At 46.5% G+C, this 23,750-nt stretch overlaps 1 protein-coding gene across 1 annotated transcript; it reads left to right on the top strand.

Annotated features, from left to right (window-relative positions):
• Positions 1 to 16,079: 16,079 nt before the first annotated feature.
• Positions 16,080 to 18,934, top strand: KCNA5 (potassium voltage-gated channel subfamily A member 5). The gene has a single exon (XM_021690641.1). The coding sequence runs from the start codon at positions 16,327 to 16,329 to the stop codon at positions 18,136 to 18,138; it is 1,812 nt and encodes a 603-aa protein (XP_021546316.1). The 5' UTR covers positions 16,080 to 16,326; the 3' UTR covers positions 18,139 to 18,934.
• Positions 18,935 to 23,750: the final 4,816 nt, after the last annotated feature.

The raw sequence follows: 23,750 nt of genomic DNA, 5'->3' as shown, positions 1-23,750 counted from the left end.
GTTGGCAGAAGACAGCATGGGCCACAACCCACCTGTGCTGAGCAGATACCTCTGGGCCTGCATTTCATTCTGTGAAGGATGGAGGAGAATGCCTTTTTTTCTTTTTTTTTCAGAGTTAGGGAGGACAGAAATGGACCAAGTTTCCTATACTCACTTCCCTTACAGCGCTTCTCACATGGATTTGTAACTCTTTATACTTCTCCTTCCTTTACGGGATGTGAGCCCTCACAGGGGGGACTGTCTTATTCTCAGTGTTCCCCACACAATAAATGCACAATAAATGTGCATTTGGATCCTTGTGTTCCACCACTAGCAGTCATGGCCTCTGGTGAAGATCAGGGCTGGCAACATGCCAGAAGTTGAGGCTGGCTTGATAGCTCACCTTGCAATGAGAAATGATAGGAATATCCAAGAGTGAGTGTGGGTCTGTTTGGTTTCTAGCATGGCTGCATGAACATTTGCCCCTGCATCTCTTCTAGTCTGTTCACTACTACCTGCACTTGTAGTTATATAGTTGGATGATTCTGTGTATGTGAATGGACTGATGGAGAGGGCTATGTGTATATGTCTAAATATTTGTTTTCAAATATACATGCATGATCCCTTTGAGTTTCTCTCTGTGTTGTTTGCCTGTCTCTTCTATAAGTCTCTGTAAGTGCCACATGGTAATAAAAGCCAACTGGGATCAATACTTCTATCTGCAACGGGAGACATGGAAGTTATCCAACAAATCTCTGAATACATGTTTCAGTGAGGGCCTCCAACGAGGATGGGAGAAAAAGAGAAATAAGAAAAATAAATACAGCCATCTACTTCCCAGAGAGGGAAACTGAGAATCAACAAAAGGGTGATCTCATGGCTGAGATCACACAGTATGGCAGAAGCAAACATTTGCTGATCCATTTAAAACTATGAGTGGAGAGTCTCTGGGGAGCAGTTGGGCTGAAAGCTGTCTCTGTGCTTCCAGGATGCTTATTTTTCCTTTATAATCTCTCTCCTTAGCTCTTTTTCTACACTAAGTACATCTTTATTTTGTGATGCCTCACCAGTAAAGAACATTCAAGAACTGTTGAAGTTTATGCAATGCTATTTGGGTACTGTTTATCCATCAGGTACTCTAGTTAATTAACTCAAGGCCAGGCAGGGCTGCATCCTGTGGACAGTATATTCAAGGAAAATTTCCTCTAAGTTATGCAGGATGTGAACACATCCCACACACTTTTCCATACCCAGGTTGAGTGCCTTTGGAGGTGGGTGCCTATTTTAAGGCAAACTTTTTTTTTTTTTCTTCTTGAACACATAAGAGTAAAGTCTGTTCATTTGCTTAACAGCCAGGATAAAGGGAAAAAAAATCATTATTCCAGAATTCAGAGCTAATGTGCATCCAGATCTTTGTAGCTGCTTCTGCCTGATTAAGCTGCACAAGAGGAAATGATATGTCCCAGGTCACGTCTGAATGAAGTAATATTTTGGCTGGGGAGAGCCTGGTGTGAGGCAGTGTGGTAGAGAAGGTTTAGAGAAAAATCCTTGGTGAGCTGAAGGTGCCCTTCCTTTCTTTAACCTATAGTATGCTATAATGACTCTACCTGGTTCGGGATTACTGTGCAGGCATTGTTTATCAGTGTAGAAAGATTGTGTGAATATTATAAAACACAAAGTTATTTGTATTTGTAAAAACATAGCCAGATTCGTAATTAATATTGTAGTTCACTTCCATGAATTTTTAAAGATAATGATAAGCAAAGGGTGCTGGTTACATTTTAAAATATATAGCAGGGCTGAGCGGTAGCCCAGAGAGTGGCCATGTGCCAAGATAGGGAGGCCCAGAGGGGCCAGTGGGATGGTCCCAGAGACAGAAGTGAGGGGGCTGTGGTGCATCTGACATGAGGGTACGAAAATTGGTGGTCTGGGTTCCTGGCTATCACTTCATAAATCAAAGTACATCTAACGGAAGGAATAAAACTCACCCAAGATGGAGCAGCTTCCTGATCATGTTCTAGCTGAGAATTCAGTGACCACTCCCCTCCCTACCAGCTGCCACACACACTCCATTGTGTACTCAGCTGAGCATGCATCCTGGGCGCTGCTGGGCCTGGACAGGTGTCTGGAGCCAGAAATTAGGAGAAAAGCCATGTTCCTCTTCCATCACCCTCCCTTTCGCTCTTTCTTGGGGTTCTCTGTGTAAATGGAGGAACCCTTCTAAAAGAAGATAGTACTTTGTCTTTTGTCCCTGGGTGGTCTTAGGGTAAAACATCTGCTACAAAGGTGGACTTTAATTAGGGTTTTTGGAATTCAAACCTTCCCAATCAGGATCTAAGATCTTATGGATTTGGAAGCTTTAGGTAGTCAGCAAGCTGGTCCTGCAGATACTGGTGGGAAGAAGAGGGAATAAACCACCAAAGAAGTAGAGGATCTTGACTTGAAGTATCTGTATACTCATAGGGAGAGGGAGGACAAGGGCTCATGAATAAAGTAAGGGAAGATCCATTCCCAACAGTCCACACAGAGCATCATAAAGGTGGGGACCCACGCTGGACAGTATTCACTGGGGAGGCCGCCCTGGATTCTCAGAAGCAATGGCTGAGTTCAGAGTCTGCCTTTGCCTTCTCACTGCCTGAGGGATGTGGGCAGTTCACATCATCTTTTAGTGTCTTTTTCATGTATAGATTCAGATAGGGGGTGTTCCAGCTCTAAAAAATATACTCTGGTAGAGCTGGAAAAATAATATGTGACCACAAAAACATCTTCTTTTAAAAATACTTAATAACTTAGCAATATAATATTAAATAAAAATGTAAGAGCATCCCAATTTCACAAAGAATTACATATAAAATATGAACATAAAAATGTTAACAACAATCATCTCTAGATGGTGAGACTGCAGATGTTTTGAATTTCTTTGTATTTTCCTGTTTTCTGCAATGCCTATTCTTTTTTTCTCATCATAAAATTTTTACTGTCCTAATGTGACAAATTCAGAACACCTAGGCTATTCTTTTTTCTGAGAATTATGAAAGTACTTATTTGGTCTGCTCATCAGATCTTCATTACTGACATGGGTGGCACAGTTGACCATACTACTGACCACTTGGTCATGCAACATACAAATATGGAGGGCTTACTGTGTTCTAGGTGCTGAGCTCCATGTTAGGGATCTGACACACTCCAGATAGGATTTGCACTGAAAGGATCCTGTGAATACTTAAAAAGCTAAACCTTTAGCCACTTTCACTGATCCAGGGCAAGTTAGGAAGACAGCCAGTCACAATTCACATGTAGGGGAAGATTGGAAAATATATATGTGATTGAGCAGGGCTTCCCCTCCCTTTTTTTTTATTCCTTCCTTTTCCTCCTCTCCCTTCGTCCCATCCAATAAAACCAAAGGGGGAGAGAATAGTTGGATATTATTCAGTGCAGTTAGATGAGAGTGTAGAGATCCTGTGTTGTGCACCACCTCATTTAGTTTGGAGATATGAGCAAGGAGAGACCTTGCTGAAGTCCAGGGATGTGACAAGTCTTGCAGATGTGACACTAGATATACAAATGGACAATGGTGAGACCTTATATAAAAGTAGAGCAGAACCAACCCAGGAAACCAACCCATTACTGATAGTTCCTAGCCCAGGAAATCAGCCTGCTATTTACAAGTCAGGCTGGTAGGAAGTAAGACCACTATCTTTAGCAACTGGTCCAGGAAGCCAACAATAAGCTCTATAACAACCACCCCAAACACTAGGACTTAAAAACCGACAGTTTCTCTAATTTTTGTCCCTGTTCCCAACTTAGGACAAACCAACAAAGCTAAATATGCACTCCTGACCAATTATATAGGGTGCCATGCTTCTAGTTAGCACACCAAGAGCTTCCCTATACCAGCAGCTTCCAATCAGGGCACACCTGAAGCCTTTCCTTTCCAATATCAAGGTTTCCTACCTCTGTCTGCCTTTGAGTCTCTGCCAGAATGCAAGTAATGATGGTTGACTCCCTGCTATAATAAGTTTTGCTTGTTCACCTTTGGTTGGGTTTCCTTAATTTGCACATAAAGAAGTCTCCTGTGCTTGCAACGTGCAGCAGCCTTGAGGTCAGATGGTGGTGTGGTCTGCCTACGCTGGGGAGGGCTGGAGACAGTTTCTTGAGTTTCTCATGACTTTGCACTAGCCCAAGAGTTAGGGTTGCCAAATAAAATGCAGGATGTCCGGTTACACTTGAATTTCAGAAAAATAATGAATAATTTTTAGCGTAAATATATCCTATGCAATATTTGGGGCATACTTATTCTAAAAAAGTATTTGTTATTTATCTGAAATTCAAATATAACTGAGTGTCCTATATTTTTATTTGCTAAATCTGGTAATCCTACAAGGAGGGCAACTCAACATTCTCATGCCCCATTCCCACAACTGGAAAGAAAAAACTAAGAAGGCAGGAGTGAGAGCCCTGGTGAGGCTACAAAGAGTTTCTGAGCTAAAAGGAGGGAAACACATCAGAGGTGACGTGAGTAAACCTCCCAGGGATTGGATGAGGATGCAGCTGTGTCTCAATGGATTGCCAGGGTAGAGGAGACATGCCCAAGAACTAGAAGCAATATGACTATTCTAGAGCAAGAGTGTGAGCTCTAGACATATCTAGGTCCAGAAGAGGGTGTCCACTTCTCAACAATGATGCTGCTACATTTGTGTAAACATCACCCTCTCTGCCCCCCACACCCCCCCTCCCCTGCCAGCCATCAGCCTAACATCAACCCTGGAAGAAGGAAGGCAGATGGAAGAAACACCCTGAATATGACTTAGTTGTCAATCTAAAATGACATGTTAGGACTTCTAGGAGAGTGTGTCAACATCGCTGAATTTGACTGGTTTACCTGGAAATAACTAGATTAAATTTCTGCATTAGTCAGAATGGAGCCTCAATATTAAAAAGCAAATCTGATGATTAGCAAAGTTTTAAAAATTAACATTTTGCATATATTAGTTCATTGTGAGGCTTTCAAAAGTTCATAGCCATCATATATATGAGTGTCTGGTCTTTATAAGCACCAGCTAGAGAAACAAAATCTCCCCATCCCAGGCCCCAACACTCTCTCTCCAGTGTAGCAATTTTTCTGGGGAATTTGTCAATTTCCTCCAGAGAGATGTGTTGAATCTCACTCTGTTTGATCTGCATTATGAAAGCAATAGTGTTATTTTTCACTTTCCAAATACCAAATGACATTTTATTGAATATACTTTTCAGCCTTCATATTGACCTCGCACACCTTCAATGTTGACATACTCCCTTAGACCCTCCATGCTGAGAATCACTGACTTAAAGACTACCTTGTTTTCTTGATTCTTCCTACATAGCAGATTGATGATGATGAAGGTGAAGATGATGAGGGCCACAATGACAATAGAGATGCCCCCGATTGAGGGCATGCTGGATTCCACTTACTTTCTATATATCATCGATCCAGGTGACAACTTGGCAAGCTGGACATTGTTTTCCCCATTTTACAGAGAAAAGTACGGCTCAGAGAGCCCCAGCAACTTGTTCAAGGTTTCAGAGAGTAAGTGATGGAGTGGGATTTAAATCCAGATTTGTCTTATTCCAAAGCCTGTGACTTTTACACACTGCCCCACTGCTGGCCACCACAGTTCCCTAATTCACAGGAAATTCCTGCATCTTTTGGTTGGCTCTAATTATAGTCTTTCTAAAGAGGAATGTGCTGGGCTCTCTTCCTGGCATTGACTGCACCTCACTGGGAATGTTGGGCATCTTTAAAATTTCATTTATTAATAAACACTTATATAATGCCTGCTGTGTGCCAGACACTGGTCTGAGCAGTTTACAAATATTAACTCATTTAATCTTTATAGCAACCCCATGAGATTAAGCACCATTATTATTATTACTCTTATTTTACAGGTAAAGAACCTAAAGCACAGAGAAATTAAGTGGATGGCTCAAGGTCACACAGCCAGTAAGCTTTATAGAGCCAGCTTTCACATCTATTATTATGCAGTGCAACACCCCTTCCTTCAGAGATTTGGATTTCTCATCCTAATCTTTCCCTTAACTATTTCCTGTGAGTGCTGAGAGAATGATGGAGTCAAGGACTTGGAGTTCTCCAAAAGAAAGGTTCTAGATAAGCTCAAGTCTTTAAAAATATCCATCATAAGGTGACAGTTGGCATGGTCTAGCTGTAGCTCCCAGCAATTATTAGTTCTGTTTCAAAAAACAGGCCCTTCTTTATTTCCAGTGTTTGCTCACTGCTAATGACCTCTAAGAAGGCTCCTTCTTTTGAGATTGAAAACCCAATATCTAGACTTGGTGGTCTTAGACTTCCTCTCCAGAGCTTCCTTCTCACCCTCAGTCCCTCTGATCTCAGCCAAGCTGTGCAGGCCAGACTGGTGCAGGTGGGAGGGGGGCAGCCAACAGGGGGCGCTGTCTCCTCTGAGTAAGCAATCTGGCTGTCCTAACCTGGGAAGTCACACAACACCAGGTAGAAAATCTCTGCCTCTTAGAGTCACTTGGTTTTGACAAGATGCCGGACATCCCACCTTTTTTAGAGTTTCTTATGTGCTAACAAGCGTTGACCTGGAAACTCTTCAGAGCTATCGGTCATTCACACCTTTGTCACTGGCTTTTCCCCAGCAGCACTTAACAGGGACTTGACATGGCCAAAGGCAGAGTGGGCATAGTGTATAGAAAGTTAGGAAGAGACACCCAGTGAAAAACTCCCTCCGCTATGCCCTAGTTCAGAGGAGATGCTCTAATAATGGTATAACAATAACCAGCATTACCAGGGCTCTACATTTACTTCTCAGTAAACCTTTGATAATTTGCTTAACCGCATTAACTCTCAGATTCCATATCTGTGAACTAAGATTAATACTAGCATCTATCTCATAGGGTTGTGACTGAGGGTAAAATGCCATATGTATGTAAAAGGATCATATATGTAGTTCAAGATTAGGCACCTAATAAGAACTCAAGAAATGTTAACTATTATGATCACATAAAAGACACCAGCTTAAATGCAGTTTGCTATTTTATGTGAACCCATTTATAACCTATGGAGTCAATGTTTATTTCCCATTTTACAAATCAAAAATGTTAAAAAAAAATATTAGAAGCTAAATTACTTGCCCAAGCCACGTGGTAATAGAGGTACAGAGTGAGGCCTAAAGTCTTGGTTGCCTACCTTCCAATGTCACACCTATTACATTGCCTAGAGACAGTGTTAGCAGTCACCTCCTTCTTCCTCCTCAACCAACACACACACACACACACACACACACACACACACTCACATACTCACTCATTCACTGCTAGCTACTGCCTCTTGTTCCTGAGCTCCAGGAAAACCACACTTACAGTGTGGTAATTGGCTTTCACACCACCCAGTGTACAACACTGACACTGAGGAGTGGAGAGTAACCAAGCAGTTCACAGAGTCAGCCGTGGGGGTGTTTGCCAGGCATTTCTTTGTTGGCAGAGACAAAGGCTCTGAAGCTTAGTTGAAAAATCCAATGGGTGGTGGCTGAGTCCCAGCTGAAAGTGTGAAAGCCCTTATTATGATCCTCATCATCATATTTCTACTGGTGGTATGAGCCTGCTAAAAATAAGGAAATTATTTCCCAAGATTAATAAAAAGAAAGGAAGAGGTTGGGAGGTGGGGGTTTGGTGTCTGGCTGGGGAGGGGGAAATAGAAGGCAACAGACATTAAAATAGCGGCAAATGAATACTGTGTAATTTCAGACAGCTGAAAATGTCACGCTGCAAGGTTGGTAATTCTGCCGAGATAATTGCCCTTCCCCAGATTACTGTCTTTACCCGGGAAAGAAGTGATGGCTGTGTGTGAGAAATCACGCTGCTTCTCACTTCATGAGCAGTGGCAGTGATCAAGGAGAGATCAGGCTTTAAGTTCAAAAAATTTCATCCGTGCATGAGGACTTTCAGGAGTAGAGACACAACTCTTAGAGCAGAAAACATGATAAACTCTTCTTCCACAGATAGGGAGACTGAGATACTCATGGGATGACTCAGACATTTAGATGACTCTGAAGAGTCACCCTTCATCTTCCAGCAAGTCTGGGTCTGAAGAATTATGATTTGACATGACTGGCCACTCATGGGTTTTTTCCCTGCTGCAGAGAGACTGTCTGCTGGAGAAACCACTGAACCTGGACTCCGCAGACCTGGGTTAGAAACTGGGATCTTGGGTTGCTCAGCCTCTGCTTCTTCTCTGGGGCAAACCTCCAGGTGATTGTCCATCAGTACAGTGAGAGGATTTGATTAGCTAACAGCTTAGATTCCACTTAGCACTTAGCACTCAAAACTCCATCCTTGGAGTCTCGCTGGGAGGGGCAGGAACAGGGTAGCAGGCTGTATGATGGTCCTGCAAAGATGTCCAGGTCCTCACCCCCGGAACCTGTGAACACATTACCTTATATGGCAGAGGGGATTTTGCAAATATGATTAAATTAAAGATCACAAAATAGGAAACCAGTATAATCACAAGGTCCTTAAAAGATGGAAGAAAAGAGAAGGCGATGTGACAAAGGAAGCAGAATTAGAGGGATGCTATTATGCTGGCTTTGAGGATGAAAGAAGGGGCTATAAGCCAAGGGATGCAGGTGGCTTCTAATGAATTCTCCCTGGAGCCTCCAGAAGCAACCAACCCAAATGGCACCCTGATTTTAGCCCAAAAAGATGCATTTTGTACTTCTAACCTCCTGAATTATAAGATAATAAATTTATATTGTTTTAAGTCATATCGTTGGGGTAGTTTGTTAGAGCAGCAATAGGAAACTAATATTAACAGGAAGGTCAGGGGCCAGACGATGACTGCCTTATCCCCACACCCACCACTTAGGGCATCTGAGACAGTTTGACTTCCCAACAAACTGGGAGCCCATAGCTCCGTGACTGGGTTAACCAGAGAAAGGCCACTAATATAATAATACCACTAATCACTCCAAGCAACTAATGCAGATGATTTAGGGCCTGTGCCTACATTTGGCACCTGTCAGATTACATAGACTAGCTAGCATTAACAATATTAACTAATATTAATTGAGTGCTTATGATTTTCCAGACTTTTTAATGCTTAAAGCAAGTACAGAGGTAGGCAGTTTTAGTGTCTTTATTTGACAGACAAAGTAACCGAGGCCTAGAGAGGTTGAGTGTCATAATGAGTAAGAGGTGTTGCTGACACTCGACTGGGATCTACCTCAATCCAGATCTCATCCAGGAGAACTTCACAGCCCCTGAATTCCTTATGCAACACAGCATCTAATAAAAGGACCAGACTCCTTCCCTCCCCCCATCTAATACAAGGACCAGGCCCCTCTAGGACACCAGTTCTCAAACTTTGGTAGTATCAGAATCACCTAGAGAGCTTGTTGAAATGCAGATTCCTGGGCTACATCTCCAGATATTCTGATTTAGTAGGTTTGAGAAGAGGCTTGGCAGATAACATTTCTCATAAGCTCCCAGATGACCTTGACACCGCTGGTCCATGAACTGGTGTTTGAGTAGCAAGCCTCTGGGAAGCCTACCTCCAGGTCCTAATCCTGTTTCATGACTAAACCATCTTTTTGTCAAATCAGAATAAAGAGGATTTATTTTGATAGGGACATTGAGAAAAATGGGTGCTGTCTGGCCTGCATGAATTATACAGTGACCACATGTTTTTCCAGACTCAGAAAGGATGCTCCTTCCATAGTAATAAAACTGTCTTACCTTTGCTTAGCACTTTTAAAATAAAGTACTTTTTTTCATATATCTTGATACATAACCTAAATTCATAATATATCTTTATGCAATGTGGGCAAAAATTCAGCTGGAAAAGCCACTGGATATAAAATTCTCAACTAATGCCTTCCTTGATCTGGATGCCTAGGCAGAGAGCGAGGAAATCAAAGTTGCAGGTAGTACTGAAGAAGTAAAAAACAATTCAAATATCTCTGACCCTAACAATACCTGAAGCTACTGGCTCACAATTTCAAAGTCAGAAAGTTATGAGTGAATACCATAGTGAGGTGTATTGAGGGCAAAAAAGAGAGATGAGAAAAATAGTCAAGGATGCACCTATAACCCACCAGCTCCTCAGTGGAAGAGGGAGGGGGGAGGGAGGGAAACCATTACTCCCAGCCCCTGTGCATCTAGGTCACTTTCATTTCTATGTTTGGCCTCTGAAAATGCAGTGGGTCCATTAATGAATTTATTCCTGGATTAAATGTGGGGAAGGAGGGAGGGAGGGAGAGAAAAAGCCTAGCTCCAGATGTGAGCCTTGATTTGTGAAGGGCCTCTCATCTTAATCCCTGCACACAGGAAATCCTAGCACTAGGCCTGAGGTCTCTCTCAGGATCTGGGTCAGTTTAGGCATAATCGTTCCCTCTCTGCCACTCACTGTCTTCTGCTGCCATCTCTCTCCCCTACACCCCACAAGCACACACTCATTTGCTTTGGTGATTTCCAAGGCTTCCTTCCCAAGGTGTTGGACTGAGAGGCAAGTGAGAAGGGAAGGGGAGGGAAGGAAGAACAGCTGCTCCCCTCATTAAGATGTTTTCCACTACAGATCTAGAAGCAGAATGCATCTGGGAGAGAGGATTGGGTGAGAGACAGTTTTACCCTTTCGCTGATTAATACTCTATTACCCATTATTGCTTGATAATATGCTCTTGTGATATGTTACTTAATAGTAATAAGCCATAGAATTACATACTTTGTAACATTTAGCAGTGAGACCTAGCTTATCAAGGACGCATTAATCAAGTTTTCCCCTTAGTCTTTTTTTTTTTTTTTTTTAACAATGTATTTTGGTTTATGTTAACTACACTGCCTCCTATTTGGTTCTCCCTGGTCCAGCCTACGGAGCTCTGAGACCTTCTCTCCTGACTCCCAGAACCTCCGTGTTTCCTTAGAAAGATGCTGACCAAGTTGCTGTGGGGACGTCAGGGGAAGACAAGCTTTCCTAATCTGGGGGTGACGGCTTCCCTCATGGAGGAGACACAGTGGTGGTTTTGTTCAATTTCCCTTTATAACGAAGAGGAGATTCAGGTGTGATGACAGTAATTCAACATAACTGGCTCACCAGAGTGATAGGAGGGGGACTGGGGAAATGACTCAGAGTGCACCTCTCCTCCTTAAGAAATCTAGAATCTCCCAACCAGGCACAGTGCCTGGGGATGCTTAGGGATGGGGTCCCTTTGACAGAAACAGAACCTCTCACCCTCCAAAGGGAGGAGCAGAAGTAGCTGAGCCCTGAGCCCTGGACTGACTGGTTACTACTTTTACTGATTTGTCAGTCTGGCCTCTTGCTAGGACCCTCTCATCACATTTTTGACGAGGTTCCCAGGTCTGTAACCCCATCCAAGGTGGAGAAGCAAAACTGATGTTTGACAGGAAAGACTGGTGGCATAATTAGAACAGAATTTTAGGGGCGCTTGGGTGGCTTATTCATTAAGCGTCTGCCTTCAGCTCAGGTCATGATCCCAGGGTCCTGGGATCGAGCCCAGCGTCGGGCTCCCTGCTCGGCGGGAAGCCTGCTTCTCCCTCTCCCACTCCCTCTGCTTGTGTTCCCTCTCTTGCTGTGTCTCTCTCTGTCAAATAAATAAATAAAATCTTTAAAAAAAAAAAGAACAGAATTTTATTTTTGCCTCTTCCTGTTCCTTTAAAATTTGCCCAATGGTGGAAGCTTTTCCCTTGATCCAGATGAAAATTCAGTGGATCTTTATGCTCTATGGTTTAGTGTTATATAATAAACAGAATTATAGTAACTTTAGGTCTCAAAGGCTCTCTCAGCTTGGGAACTAAATTGCACAGTCCAATATATTAAACTGTTTTTAGCCACAAAGTTGTTTTTATACACAAAGTTGAGGTGGGTTGTATAGTAATAAATAATGCATATAATCTGAACAAAGGGCCTTCCCCTATCTGGCCACCCAAATGAGCCTTACATTTTTTTGATTGGGTTCCATGTCCACAATCACTTTGTGTATTTAGTTAATCTCAGAACTCACGTTCAGTTCCTTTCCCTGTTTCCCCTCCCTTCCTGTTCCGTAGCCGAACTCCTTTCTCTTGGTTTAATTGCATTTAACATATACCTGTTGAAATTCATGAGATGAATGTTTGGTGGTGTAAGGAAGATTGGGGATGAGTAAAGTATGATCTTTGATTTCAAGATCTCTCTATTTCTCTTTATTATCTATCTATCCAACTACCTGCCAACCTACCTACATAAGATAGATAGATAGATAGATAGATAGAGAGAGAGAGAGAGAGAGATAGAAGAAAGGTTCACAGACATAAATACACATTAGAGATAAAGTTAAGATATATTCTGGTGGAAATTGAGGGGAGAAGAGGCTAAAACAAGTTGTGGAGGGTGAACTAGAAGTATATTGGCACATTTGCTTTAATAAAGATACAAGCAAAGTATCTGAGTGTGGAAGAAAGGAAGTATTATGGGCTCTTCCTGGGGAGCTCATGAAACATGACCTAGCAAGCTCTTCATAATCTGGACTTCCTCTACCTCTCTAGCCCGATCTCACAGATCTCTTTCTGAGCCCCCCATCAACTACCCTAACTTTCAGTTCCTCAAACCAGCCCTAGGGCCTTGGAACACACTCTTCCATCCACCTGGAATTGGTTGTCTTCCTCGTCACCACCTCAGGAAAACTCCCCTGGGTCCTAGATGGGGTCAGGCTCTCAGCTATTCTCACAACACCTTATATTCTAGATGGTACTTCTTAAAATTGTAATTAAACAACCAGTGTAAAATTAGACGTTTAGTGGCTTTTGCCTTCTCCAAGATAGAACTCCACAGAGGTTAGAAAATAAGTCTGCCTTGGTCATCAGTATACTCCCAGAACCTGGAACAATGCCTTGCACATAGTAGACACTCAATGAATTATTTTCTAATGGATTAATAAAGGTGGCATTTAGAATTTTTCTCCTCTTCCTCCTCTTCTCTCTCTCCTTCCTCTTTGAGCCCAGCCCTCCTTCCCATCAATGCCTTACTTCTCCTACTAATATTCATTTTTTCTTGGTTCTGCACACCTTACCAGTCCTCCTGTGGTCTGCTAGGACCAGTCCTATGAATTAAGAGAAGACTTCCCATTTGTCTCCTCTGTATAGCTCATTCTGGGGGACATAATCTAGGTGCTCCAAATAATTCCTTTAGAGACCCTGTCTGGGGTTTGTCTGAGAGGAGGTGGCACACCATCATAAGTGTGATCTCTGGACAGGAGCATCAGCATAGCTGTGGGGCTTGCTTGAAATGTGTTCTAAGCTCATCCTGCGTCGGAGTCTGTGTTTGAACCAGATCCTCAGGGGATGGTGCACATGAAGCTCTGTTATAGAGGGGCGTATCTCCTAGGATTAGTCGGCTGGAGCAGAGGGTAAGTTTCAGTTATATGATGTGTCAGTTAGTGTTGGAGTACAAAAAGTTTACTGGGAAGAAATGGAAGAAAGAGAAAAGAACCTACGGAAGCCAGCAGGGAAAACCTTCAGCCCCTGGCATTGACCCAATGACACCTGCGAAAGGAAAGGGAGGAGGAAGAGGGGTGAACAGAGTCTCAGACTGCAACGTATTTCTTACAAAGCCGTGGCCAACCCAATGGGGGGAGATTCAGAGCAAAGATGGCACAGCAGAAGAGTTCTGCACTGACCAGAAATGGCCAGATGCCCGTACCCCTGTCGTGCTCAGTCATTGGCAGAGGGCTGCCCAGGCACGGCCTGAAGCTGCCAACGGCTGGAAACTCGCAGCTAATTGCACTCCTGGAAGCTGCAAAAAAGCAACTTCTTTCTTTAAAGGACATCCTGCCAGTATACCACCCTGGCTGCCACATGTGACATCTGAAGCTAATTTTGTAAGAAACCTATCAAAGCTGGGAAATGTATGGAAAGCAGATTTAAGAAAATACCACATCAAGGAGGCCTGGTCTGTGTGCTTTTCCAGCACTGATTATGTTGTGCTCTTATTCTTCAGGGAACAGACTCTCTAAGGGCCCCTGGAAGACAAGGTCCAGAGAATCTCTCCCATAGGGAGCTCAAGCAGAGCTCCTGTGAACCAAGATGGTATCCTTGTATTTACAAGATGCATGAGTCAGTAAACAAGACTCAGTTCCTGTGGGTCTCTGAGCTCACTCTCTAGAAGCTAGTCTTCCAGGGGCAGACCTGATCCTGACAACCTCAGAGCCAGAGAAGAATAAAAACCCAGGGCAGATGGAACAGAGTTGGCAGAGGCCTGAGGAGGACAGTACAAGGCCCTGTGTTTACAGTGATGCCCCCACATATTGATTTTCCCTTTCCTGCCCCTTCCTTACCCATGCACATCTGCAAGGACAGCCAACCTCAAGCAGAGAGTCACACAATGAAAACAGTTACAGCACCCAATTCACATCCACCTTCATGCAACACACAAAAAGACCCCATGCACATCTATTTCTCCAACCCTGACATAAGCTTGTGTGTGCACACCTTGCTATTCCAACAAATGCCTGTGCACCCTGTAGCAAGTTTCCAAAACTTCCCTCATGTGCAGATATATTCACAGACAAGAGGTTGTGACATCCACATATATAAACAGTAAACAATATACAGGAACAAAAATAGACACACATTCAAAAACTTCGAATGAACTTTAAACATTCAAAAACAGTGACTTTATGGTAACTTAAAACCAACAAATACCTGGAGGGTGTGTCTGGAACTGGCAGATACATCTTGAAAGATATTTCCATTGGCCACAGATGCCCCCTAAAACCCCACAGGGGCTGGGGCCCATTTCCTGACCCTGAAAGACTTAGCTGTTACTCAGCCATCCCCCTGCCTCCTGCAGGAGAAAACTGAAGCTCTCAGCCCAGATGCTGAGGGGTAAGGCGCACTTGTACCTGGAAAGGGGGTTACACATTTCTATAGAGGAGTGGAGTGGAGGGAGCAAGGGCTCAAAGTCTGCTCGCTTGGGCTTGGGTTTGAATCCCAGCCTCACCACTTTCCACCTGTATGCCCCTGGGCAATTTAGTCACTCTGTATCTCATTTTGCTCACCTATGAAATGGAGATAGTAATAGTACCAAGAAGAGAAAACACGTTGCTGTAGGAATACACCAGTCAGTATTTGCAAAGTGCTAAGAATGCTCCTGGGACATCACAGGAGCAAAGTAAGTATTGCTTCTTATTCTACTCCTGGGAATCCTCCAGCCCTGGGATTGCGCAGCCTCCCTGGCCCCTACCCCTGCTCCCTGCACAAACCCCCTACACAAAGCTGCAGTTGCCAGCTCCAAACTTCACCAGAAAGGAACAGCTCTTGCTGGGATCTCTTTCTTCCTCTTCCCCTTCTCCCTTACAGGTTTTAACAAAAGAGATTTGTGAGAGCCGGAAGGTATACGTCCTCAGGGCTAGGAAACCAGACAACGAATTTGTCCCAAAGGCCAGGACTTTCCAGACTTTCCAGACTGGGAATAGGCTGTCCCCAGGCAATGGCAGCCTTTTGGTGGGTGTATAGGAAGATGGGAAGAGAGAGGTTTCTCCACCATGGGTCTGGAGGTATCTCCAGCTCTTTGTGTCTCTAGATCTATAGATCCCCAAGGCCCATAGCTCTGCCCAGCCCCTTCCTGTCTGTAATTCTTCCCAAAGAAGAGACAAGAGTTAGTTACTCCTCCAAAGGAGGATTGTAAAAGGACTGTTATCTCATGTCTCATTCGTCCAACCCAAGGCAATTCATTTCCCCTGGAGTCCACCTGGCGTTCAGCGGGTTCCCAGGTGAACTGAAATCCACAGCTATTCTCATCGGGTTGCCCTGGGAGTTTCGGCGCTCTCGGTACAACCTGTTCCTCCAGCCTCTCCGCTCCCTACTCCCTCCCTCCCTCCCTCCGCCAGGGCAGCTCCCTTCTCAGCCCCCCTTCCTCCCCTCGCCCCGGGCCCCAGCTGTGCCCTCCGGGGAGGCACCCGCTGCCGCGATACCCGGGAGGGGAGGCGGGAGATGGAGAAGGGGAGGGGACCGGGCGCGGGGAGGGAAGAGGAGGGGGAGCCGCGCAGGGTGGAGGCCGAGCGCCGCCCCGCAGCCAGAGAGGGGCGGCTGAAGGTTGCATCTGCTGGAAGGAGGCTTTTGGCTGCTTGGTAACGGGCTGCCAGGACCGAGAGCGAGGCAGAGAGCAGGGCAGCAGCTTCTTGACGTCAGGACCGAGCCAAGGGATCGCGCCAGCAGCCCCAGCCTGCCCCATAAGGGTCCGGCCGACGGCGGGAGAAGAGCCGAACGCGAGGCGCCCAGCTGGGCGTGAGTGGGGGGCGCGGACGCCGGTCGACAGGGGCGCAGCATGCCCCCTGCCCCCTGGCCATGGAGATCGCCCTGGTGCCCCTGGAGAACGGCGGTGCCATGACCGTCAGAGGAGGAGGTGAGGCCCGAACAGGCTGTGGCCAGACCATAGGGGGAGAGCTCCAGTGTCCCCCGACGGCTGGGCTCAGCGATGGACCCAAAGAGCCGGCGCCAAGGGCGCGCGGCACGCAGAGGGGAGTGGATCCGGGAGGGCGGCCTTTGCCATCGCTGCCCCAGGAGCCGCCGCAGCCTCGACGGCTGCCTCCCGAGGACGGGGAGGGAGAAGGAGACCCCGCCCTGGGCATGGCGGAGGACCAGGTTCTGGGCGCGGGGTCCCTTCACCACCAGCGCGTCCTTATCAACATCTCCGGGCTGCGCTTCGAGACGCAGCTGGGCACACTGGCGCAGTTCCCTAATACCCTCCTGGGGGACCCGGCCAAGCGCCTGCGCTACTTCGACCCCCTGAGGAACGAGTACTTCTTTGACCGCAACCGGCCCAGCTTCGATGGCATCCTCTACTACTACCAGTCCGGGGGTCGCCTGCGGAGGCCGGTCAACGTCTCCCTGGACGTGTTCGCAGATGAGATCCGCTTCTACCAGCTGGGGGACGAGGCCATGGAGCGCTTCCGAGAGGACGAGGGCTTCATTAAAGAAGAGGAGAAGCCCCTGCCCCGAAACGAGTTCCAACGCCAGGTGTGGCTTATCTTTGAATATCCAGAAAGCTCGGGGTCCGCGAGGGGCATCGCCATCGTCTCGGTCTTGGTCATTCTCATCTCCATCATCACCTTCTGCTTGGAGACCTTGCCTGAGTTCAGGGATGAACGGGAGCTGCTCCGCCATCCCCCAGTGCCCCACCAGCCTTCTGGGCCCTCCCGGGGCGCCAATGGCAGCGGGGCTCTGGCGCCTCCCTCTGGCCCTACGGTGGCACCTCTCCCGCCTAGGACCCTGGCTGACCCCTTCTTCATTGTAGAGACCACGTGTGTCATCTGGTTCACTTTCGAGCTGCTTGTACGCTTCTTCGCCTGCCCCAGCAAAGCAGAGTTCTCTCGGAACATCATGAACATCATTGATGTGGTGGCCATCTTTCCCTATTTCATCACCCTGGGCACTGAGCTGGCAGAACAACAGCCAGGGGGTGGAGGGGGCCCCGGCCAGAACGGGCAGCAGGCCATGTCCCTGGCCATCCTCAGAGTGATCCGCCTGGTCCGGGTGTTCCGCATCTTCAAGCTCTCCCGCCACTCCAAGGGGCTCCAGATCCTGGGCAAGACCTTGCAGGCCTCCATGCGGGAGCTGGGCCTGCTCATCTTTTTCCTCTTCATTGGGGTCATCCTCTTCTCCAGTGCCGTCTACTTCGCAGAGGCTGACAACCAGGAGACCCACTTTTCCAGCATCCCAGATGCCTTCTGGTGGGCAGTTGTCACTATGACCACGGTAGGTTATGGGGACATGAGGCCTGTCACGGTGGGGGGCAAGATCGTGGGCTCGCTGTGTGCCATCGCTGGGGTCCTCACCATCGCCCTGCCTGTGCCCGTCATTGTCTCCAACTTCAACTACTTCTACCACCGGGAGACGGACCATGAGGAGCAGGCAGCTCTTAAGGAAGAGCAGGACAGCCAGAGCTATGGGACAGGGCTGGACAGCGGAGGCCCCCGGAAGACCAGCTGGAGCAAGGGGTCCCTCTGCAAGGCTGGGGTGTCCCTGGAGAATGCAGATGGAGCCCGAAGGGGCAGCTGCCCCCTGGAGAAGTGTAACCTCAAGGCCAAAAGCAATGTGGACTTGCGGAGGTCCCTCTATACCCTCTGCCTGGACACGAGCCGGGAAACGGATTTGTAAGGGGGAGCCTGGGCAGACTGGTGGTAGTGGGTGGGGATAGCAGAGGCCTCCTGAGCCTGGGTATCTACTTTATACCACAGAGTATTTCAAGCCCACCTTGAAGTCTGTCCCTCTTCTTTCACTTCTTCTCTCCCTCCCTCCCTCCCTTGATCCCCCATTTTTCCTCTTCTTTCCATGACACCAAGGGTTGCCTATTTTTAAAAAGTACCACATTCCATGACGCAGGAGCTGTTGAAATGGTGAGCACTGTGAAATGGATGTATTTGTAGCCAGTTCCCTATACCCAGCAGAGGGATAACCCAAACAAAAATGACTTTAAATAGCCCAGATCCCAAGAGATTTTGTAACCCCCTCTATGTGTTCCAAATTTGCTTTACATATGATTTTATTTGTATGTAGGGGAAAATATTATTTTTATGGCCAGCAAGTGGATTTTTGTACTGTAGTTCAGATGGAGATATTTTGGATACATTTTCCAGGAATGCTGTATTTATGGAAGAGAGAGTTATTGTGATGTTTTATTCTGTGATATTTATATTAGAGCCAGAAACCCTGGTTATGGCTGTTCTGGTTCCTGTGTCTATAAGCCTCTCTCTTTTCTGAGATGTGGTATCGGTGTTTTGCGTCTAGGGCAAAGAATGTTCTGGAAGAAAGGCAAGACCGACCTTTTCTGTGCGCCTTAAACAATTCTTGTAACTTTCTTGAAAAGCATTTTAATGATGTTGAAGAAAGACTTCTGATAATTCATTCTCTTTATTTTTATCCCAGGAAATAAAATGTTGTATGGTTGAGGCAAGTGTTAGTTGTTTTTTATGTTTGTTAGTTTTTGTTGTTGTTGTTTGAAATTTTAAAAAGGAGTCCTTCACTTGCTGTTTCTGGCTTTGAAATCAGAGCAAACACCACCTTGACTGGGGTGGATTACTTGGAAAAGTAATGATTTTTTTTTTAAGATTTTATTTATTTATTTGACAGAGAGACGCACGGCGAGACAGGGAACACAAGCAGGGGGAGTGGGAGAGGGAGAAGCAGGCTTCCCGTGGAGCAGGGAGCCTGACGCGGGGCTCGATCCCAGGACCCTGGGATCATGACCTGAGCTGAAGGCAGACGCTTAACGACTAAGCCACCCAGGCGCCCCTGGAAAAGTAATGATTTGATTGTCAACTTCTTTTTGCTGGGCCCCCTCTGTGCATCACAGAGGGGTGACTTCTGTGTGTTTCAGTCTGTTTCTGACATGCTGCCTGATGGTGTGGTATCAGACGCAACTGTCAGCACAGTGTGTGGATACAGCTAAAAGGCAACGGAAGATCAGACGCCCCACTGCCCCACTGCCATCTCTTGGGGCTGCGTTTCTGAGTTCTCCTTTGTCTTCGGGCTTTAGGTCCTGCTTCACATGGCTCTCAACAGCTCTGTGAAACAAACCTGATTCTCCCAGATATGAAGCCTGTTCACAGAAGTGCAGCCCTGGTGTGAAAGTCACGGAGGAGGAAGGGAACAGTGCTTGGCTGTTAAACTCTCCCCCTCAACCATGGGGTGGCAGAGGAGAATGCAGTGCCTTTCTGGGGGACAGAGGCAGAAAGAAGCCAAATGGAAGGATTTGCTTGTCCATGTTAAAGGCTAGTTTCTACAGATGGTGGCCTTGTGCTGAGTATATCCCCAAACTCAGAACAAATCTCTTGGGTCCCTGGCTGGTTGTGGTGAATATCACAGTAGGTATAACACTGGCTGCAATTTCTCTCTGGGGCTCCGGATTCCTGCTCTGGCTTTTGCTGCTAAATAAGCTAAATAATCCAAAGACATGTTGTCTTATATCCCCTCCAAGGTGGGCTGGTGACCCACACCCACACCTCCCCCACGACAGCAGGGAGCTTAATTGTTGGTTCCGAGGGGGCGTATCCACATCTCCGTGGGATGAGGGAGGCTTTGCTAAATTGATGTCTGGGAACTGTGGATTTAAATAAGATGCCGACACATTAATAAAAGCCAGTGTCTGTGACTGCCTGGAGTCATTTCCAATCAGGAACTCTTAACAGCAAATCTGAGGCAGAAACAGAAGGACTGTGCAGGCAGAGCTCTGTTGTTTTTCATTACATGCTGAAGCAAAAGAAGAACAGAGATTATTTATTTATAATTTACAATCTGCCTAAAAGCAGGGCGTCTTGCCAGAGCTCAACTTCACAGTCTCACCTCCAAGCCCTCTTTGGCTTTAAAGCTCATGTGTGTAGTTCAGCACACACCTGGTGATTGGGACTGGATGCCCCTTCGGGCTCCACCCTCCCTTAAAGACAAAAAAGACGTCACCACCTATGACCTGAAAATCAGTTCCTTGAGGCTCAAATAGACAGCAACACACGGGTCTTAGATGTATCCAGATGCCTATTAGATGTTGGTCCAAATAGAGCAAACTGATTCTTGAAATGTCCAGTAAGTGGCTTCAGTCTTAATACAAATCCTCAGGGAGAGAGGGAAGGAAAAGAGAGTTTCCGTATTTTGCACAGGAGAAGGGGATCCTGCAAAGCAGGGCTACAAAGGGGATGAGGGCAGTTCTGGGGGGGGGGTTGGGTACCCTAATACACTGACGCACCCTCGCATCCCAGAGTTCAGTGCCATGGTACCAGGGCACCCACTACGAAGATTTCAATCTGTCTCCTCAGGGCACCTGTTGCCATGATTCTCAAAAAAGGCTGCACGGTTTCACTCCAGCCATCCTGGTTTGCCTGTTCACATGATTAGCAAAAAAGGAGCCTGAATGTCAAGGCTCTTACCCAGGCTATCTTAGATAAGGGGCCCCTTCATCCTCTCCCACCCTCCCCTTCTCTGCTGTCATTGATTTTCCATAGCCTTTGCTTTCCTGAGGAGATTAGATCAAGTGGCCCCAGCCAAGCTTTTAATCCAGATGTTGTGTCTTGGCTCCCACAGCAGGAAACCAGCACTGGGCTCATAATCTACTAGTTCTGGCCACCACAGCTCAGAGAGCAGGTAATAACAAATATTATTCAATTAATATTCACTCTGTGTCATGCTCTTGTGGAAGGACAGCTTCCCTATTGCAAAGCGTCTGGCCCCCTCTTTTTCTCTACTTACTGGTTTCTTGTCCTGTCCACATGCTTCCTGAACTCTAAGCAATGACAGATTCAAAACACAAATCTTTTCACATGCTTTAAGAACCCCAGCTCCTTGATGTGCCTTGCCTGGCTGGGACACTCCCTGGAGGGGAAAATGAAACAGAGTATCAGCCCTAGAGGAATGTTTTCACAGAGCCCGCCTTTGGGTGATTCTAGCGTTAACGAGAGGAGCACTTCTGGGCTTGGAGTGGACGGCACAAAGTGTTTCTCTTGGAGCAGGGACACCTTGCGCCTGGTGCCCTCCAGAAATGGCAGGCTTGTGCACAGTGGAGGGTGACCTGGGTGATGTTCAAGTACTCTCTGCAGTTGGACCTCAGCAGCTCATGGCTACTCACCAGCTGCTTCAGGTCCAGCACTCCTCATTGTGCTGGGAATGGGGAATACTGGGACAAATGTTAGGACGTGGTCCCTGCCTTCTCACGCTTCCAGTCCCTCTGGGGAAGCAGTTCCTGTAAAACAAAAGCAAGTCATGCAAGACAGCATGTGATCACGTGTCTTGGAGGGAGTTTCAAAATGAAGGGTTATGGGTCAGGTGTGGGAGGGTAAGGAAGCATAAGGTAGAAAAGAGAAGCTTCTGGAGCCCTGGGAGGTGGCTAGGAAGAGGGAAGGGAATTGGGGATGAGGGAGATGGGAGTAGTGGGCCAGACAGTGACTGCCCTGTCCTCATCACCATCATTCCGCATGGTGTCCAGAGTTCAAGGCTGGTGCCACTCCCAGGACTATAGTAGGTGTCCCAACTTTGACATTGGCAGGGACAATCAGCAGTTTTGCAGGGCTGAGGTTGACAAAAGTTCTGAAAAGGGCCACATAGTAAATATTATAGGCTTTGTAGGCCAAGAAGCAAATGGAAGCTACCACTGTAGGTACTCACATAACTATTTGAAATGTAGTCATTTAAAAATGTCAAAACCAGGGGCCCCTGGGTGGCTCAGTCGGTTAAGTGTCTGCCTTTGGCTCAGGTCATGATCCCAGGGTCCTGGGATCGAGCCCCACATCAGTCTCTCTGCTCTGTGGGAAGCCTGCTTCTCCCTCTCCCGCTTCCCCGCTTGTGTTCCCTCTCTCGCTGTGTCTCTCTGTCAAATGAATAAATAAAATCTTAAAAAAAAAAAAGTCAAAACCAGCCTCAGCTCAAGAGCTGTGCATCCCTGTCATATCGGTTTATCTGTCACACAGAGGGTGCCTCCTGGGCATCCAGTCATGCCTGTGACACCTGACCTGGCTCCCTAATTTGATTTTACCCCATTGAATTTGTATTTCTTGCAAATGTTGACCCCTGGCTTGGGGAAGGTTTCTCATGCTACAATTTCCTAGACCAGGGAAGGCCTTATTAAGAAGATGTTACTCACTTCTAACTCTTCATGAAAATTAGAACATGCTAGTGGCTGTAAGACAGGCTGCTCCATTTCTGGGGAGGAGGAAGAAAATGCCAAATTGGAGTTTCTGCCTAAGACTCTGAGGAGTGGGCTTTGCCTGAGCTGTTGGTAGAAGTGGGCCCAGACTACCAGAGGTTGGGCCTCCTTCTCCTTCCGGTCCTTAGTCTTTTCCTGGACATGACATCACACAAGGAGTCATCAGGATACGCTTCCCCTCACCTCTTCACCTGGCTCTTCTCTGGCTGTAGAGATGGGTTCTGGGCTTGTGTGCCCTTTGTGTTTGCATGGTGTGCCTATGGTGTGCACATGTATTGGAGTGTGCATGGTGGGCGAGGTGTGGCCCAGCCTGGAGTGAAGCAACTCCAGACCACAGGCCTCCAGACAAAGCCAGATGCTTATTACCTGCCCTTTTAATTGGTATTTATTTTCTGATGTCAAACTTAGCACGATGCAAATGTTTCAGCTGGAAGGAACCTTACAAGTAATCTAGTATGTCCCACTCATTTTACAAATGAGCAAACTGAGACCCAGAGAGAAGAGGTGATTTCCCCAAGGTCATACCCATCGCTAATGTAAAGTGGGACTGGAATTGTTTTCCCTGACTCTGAGGTTGGATTTCTTCTTGTGTTGCACTCTGCTTCTTCTGCATGAAAGTTCTCAAGTTGCCCCCTACCCTGCCTGCCCCGGCACACCCCTGCCACATCAGTTTATGTCTACCCCATCTGCCCGTGAGGGTTGGCTCCTGGGTATCCAGTCATGCTTGTGAAGCCCTGATTTGTTTCCTGTGATTTGCTTTTGCTCAACTCAATTTGCATTTATTGCAAGTGTCAGGCCTGTATGGGCAATGGAGGTATAGCACTGTAATGAACAGGCTCCTATAGAGAAGAATCTCACTGTCTAGGAGGAAAACTGAAACATTTATCATCCAGTGTCCCTGATACTATCATTCATTCATTCATTCACTTATTCATTCATTTATTCAACAAATATTATTCAATTAATATTCACTCTGAGGCAGCACCGTGCTAGGCTCTAGGAATAACTGGCAAGGGATCTTCCCTGATTGGTTCCCAGTCTAGTGGGGAGAATCAGCAATCAAGTAAGCAAATGAATATTT

The sequence above is a fragment of the Neomonachus schauinslandi genome, chromosome 5, assembly GCF_002201575.2.
Source record: "Neomonachus schauinslandi chromosome 5, ASM220157v2, whole genome shotgun sequence".
Lineage (NCBI taxonomy): Eukaryota > Metazoa > Chordata > Mammalia > Carnivora > Phocidae > Neomonachus > Neomonachus schauinslandi.
This window is presented reverse-complemented; position numbering and strand designations above follow the sequence as displayed.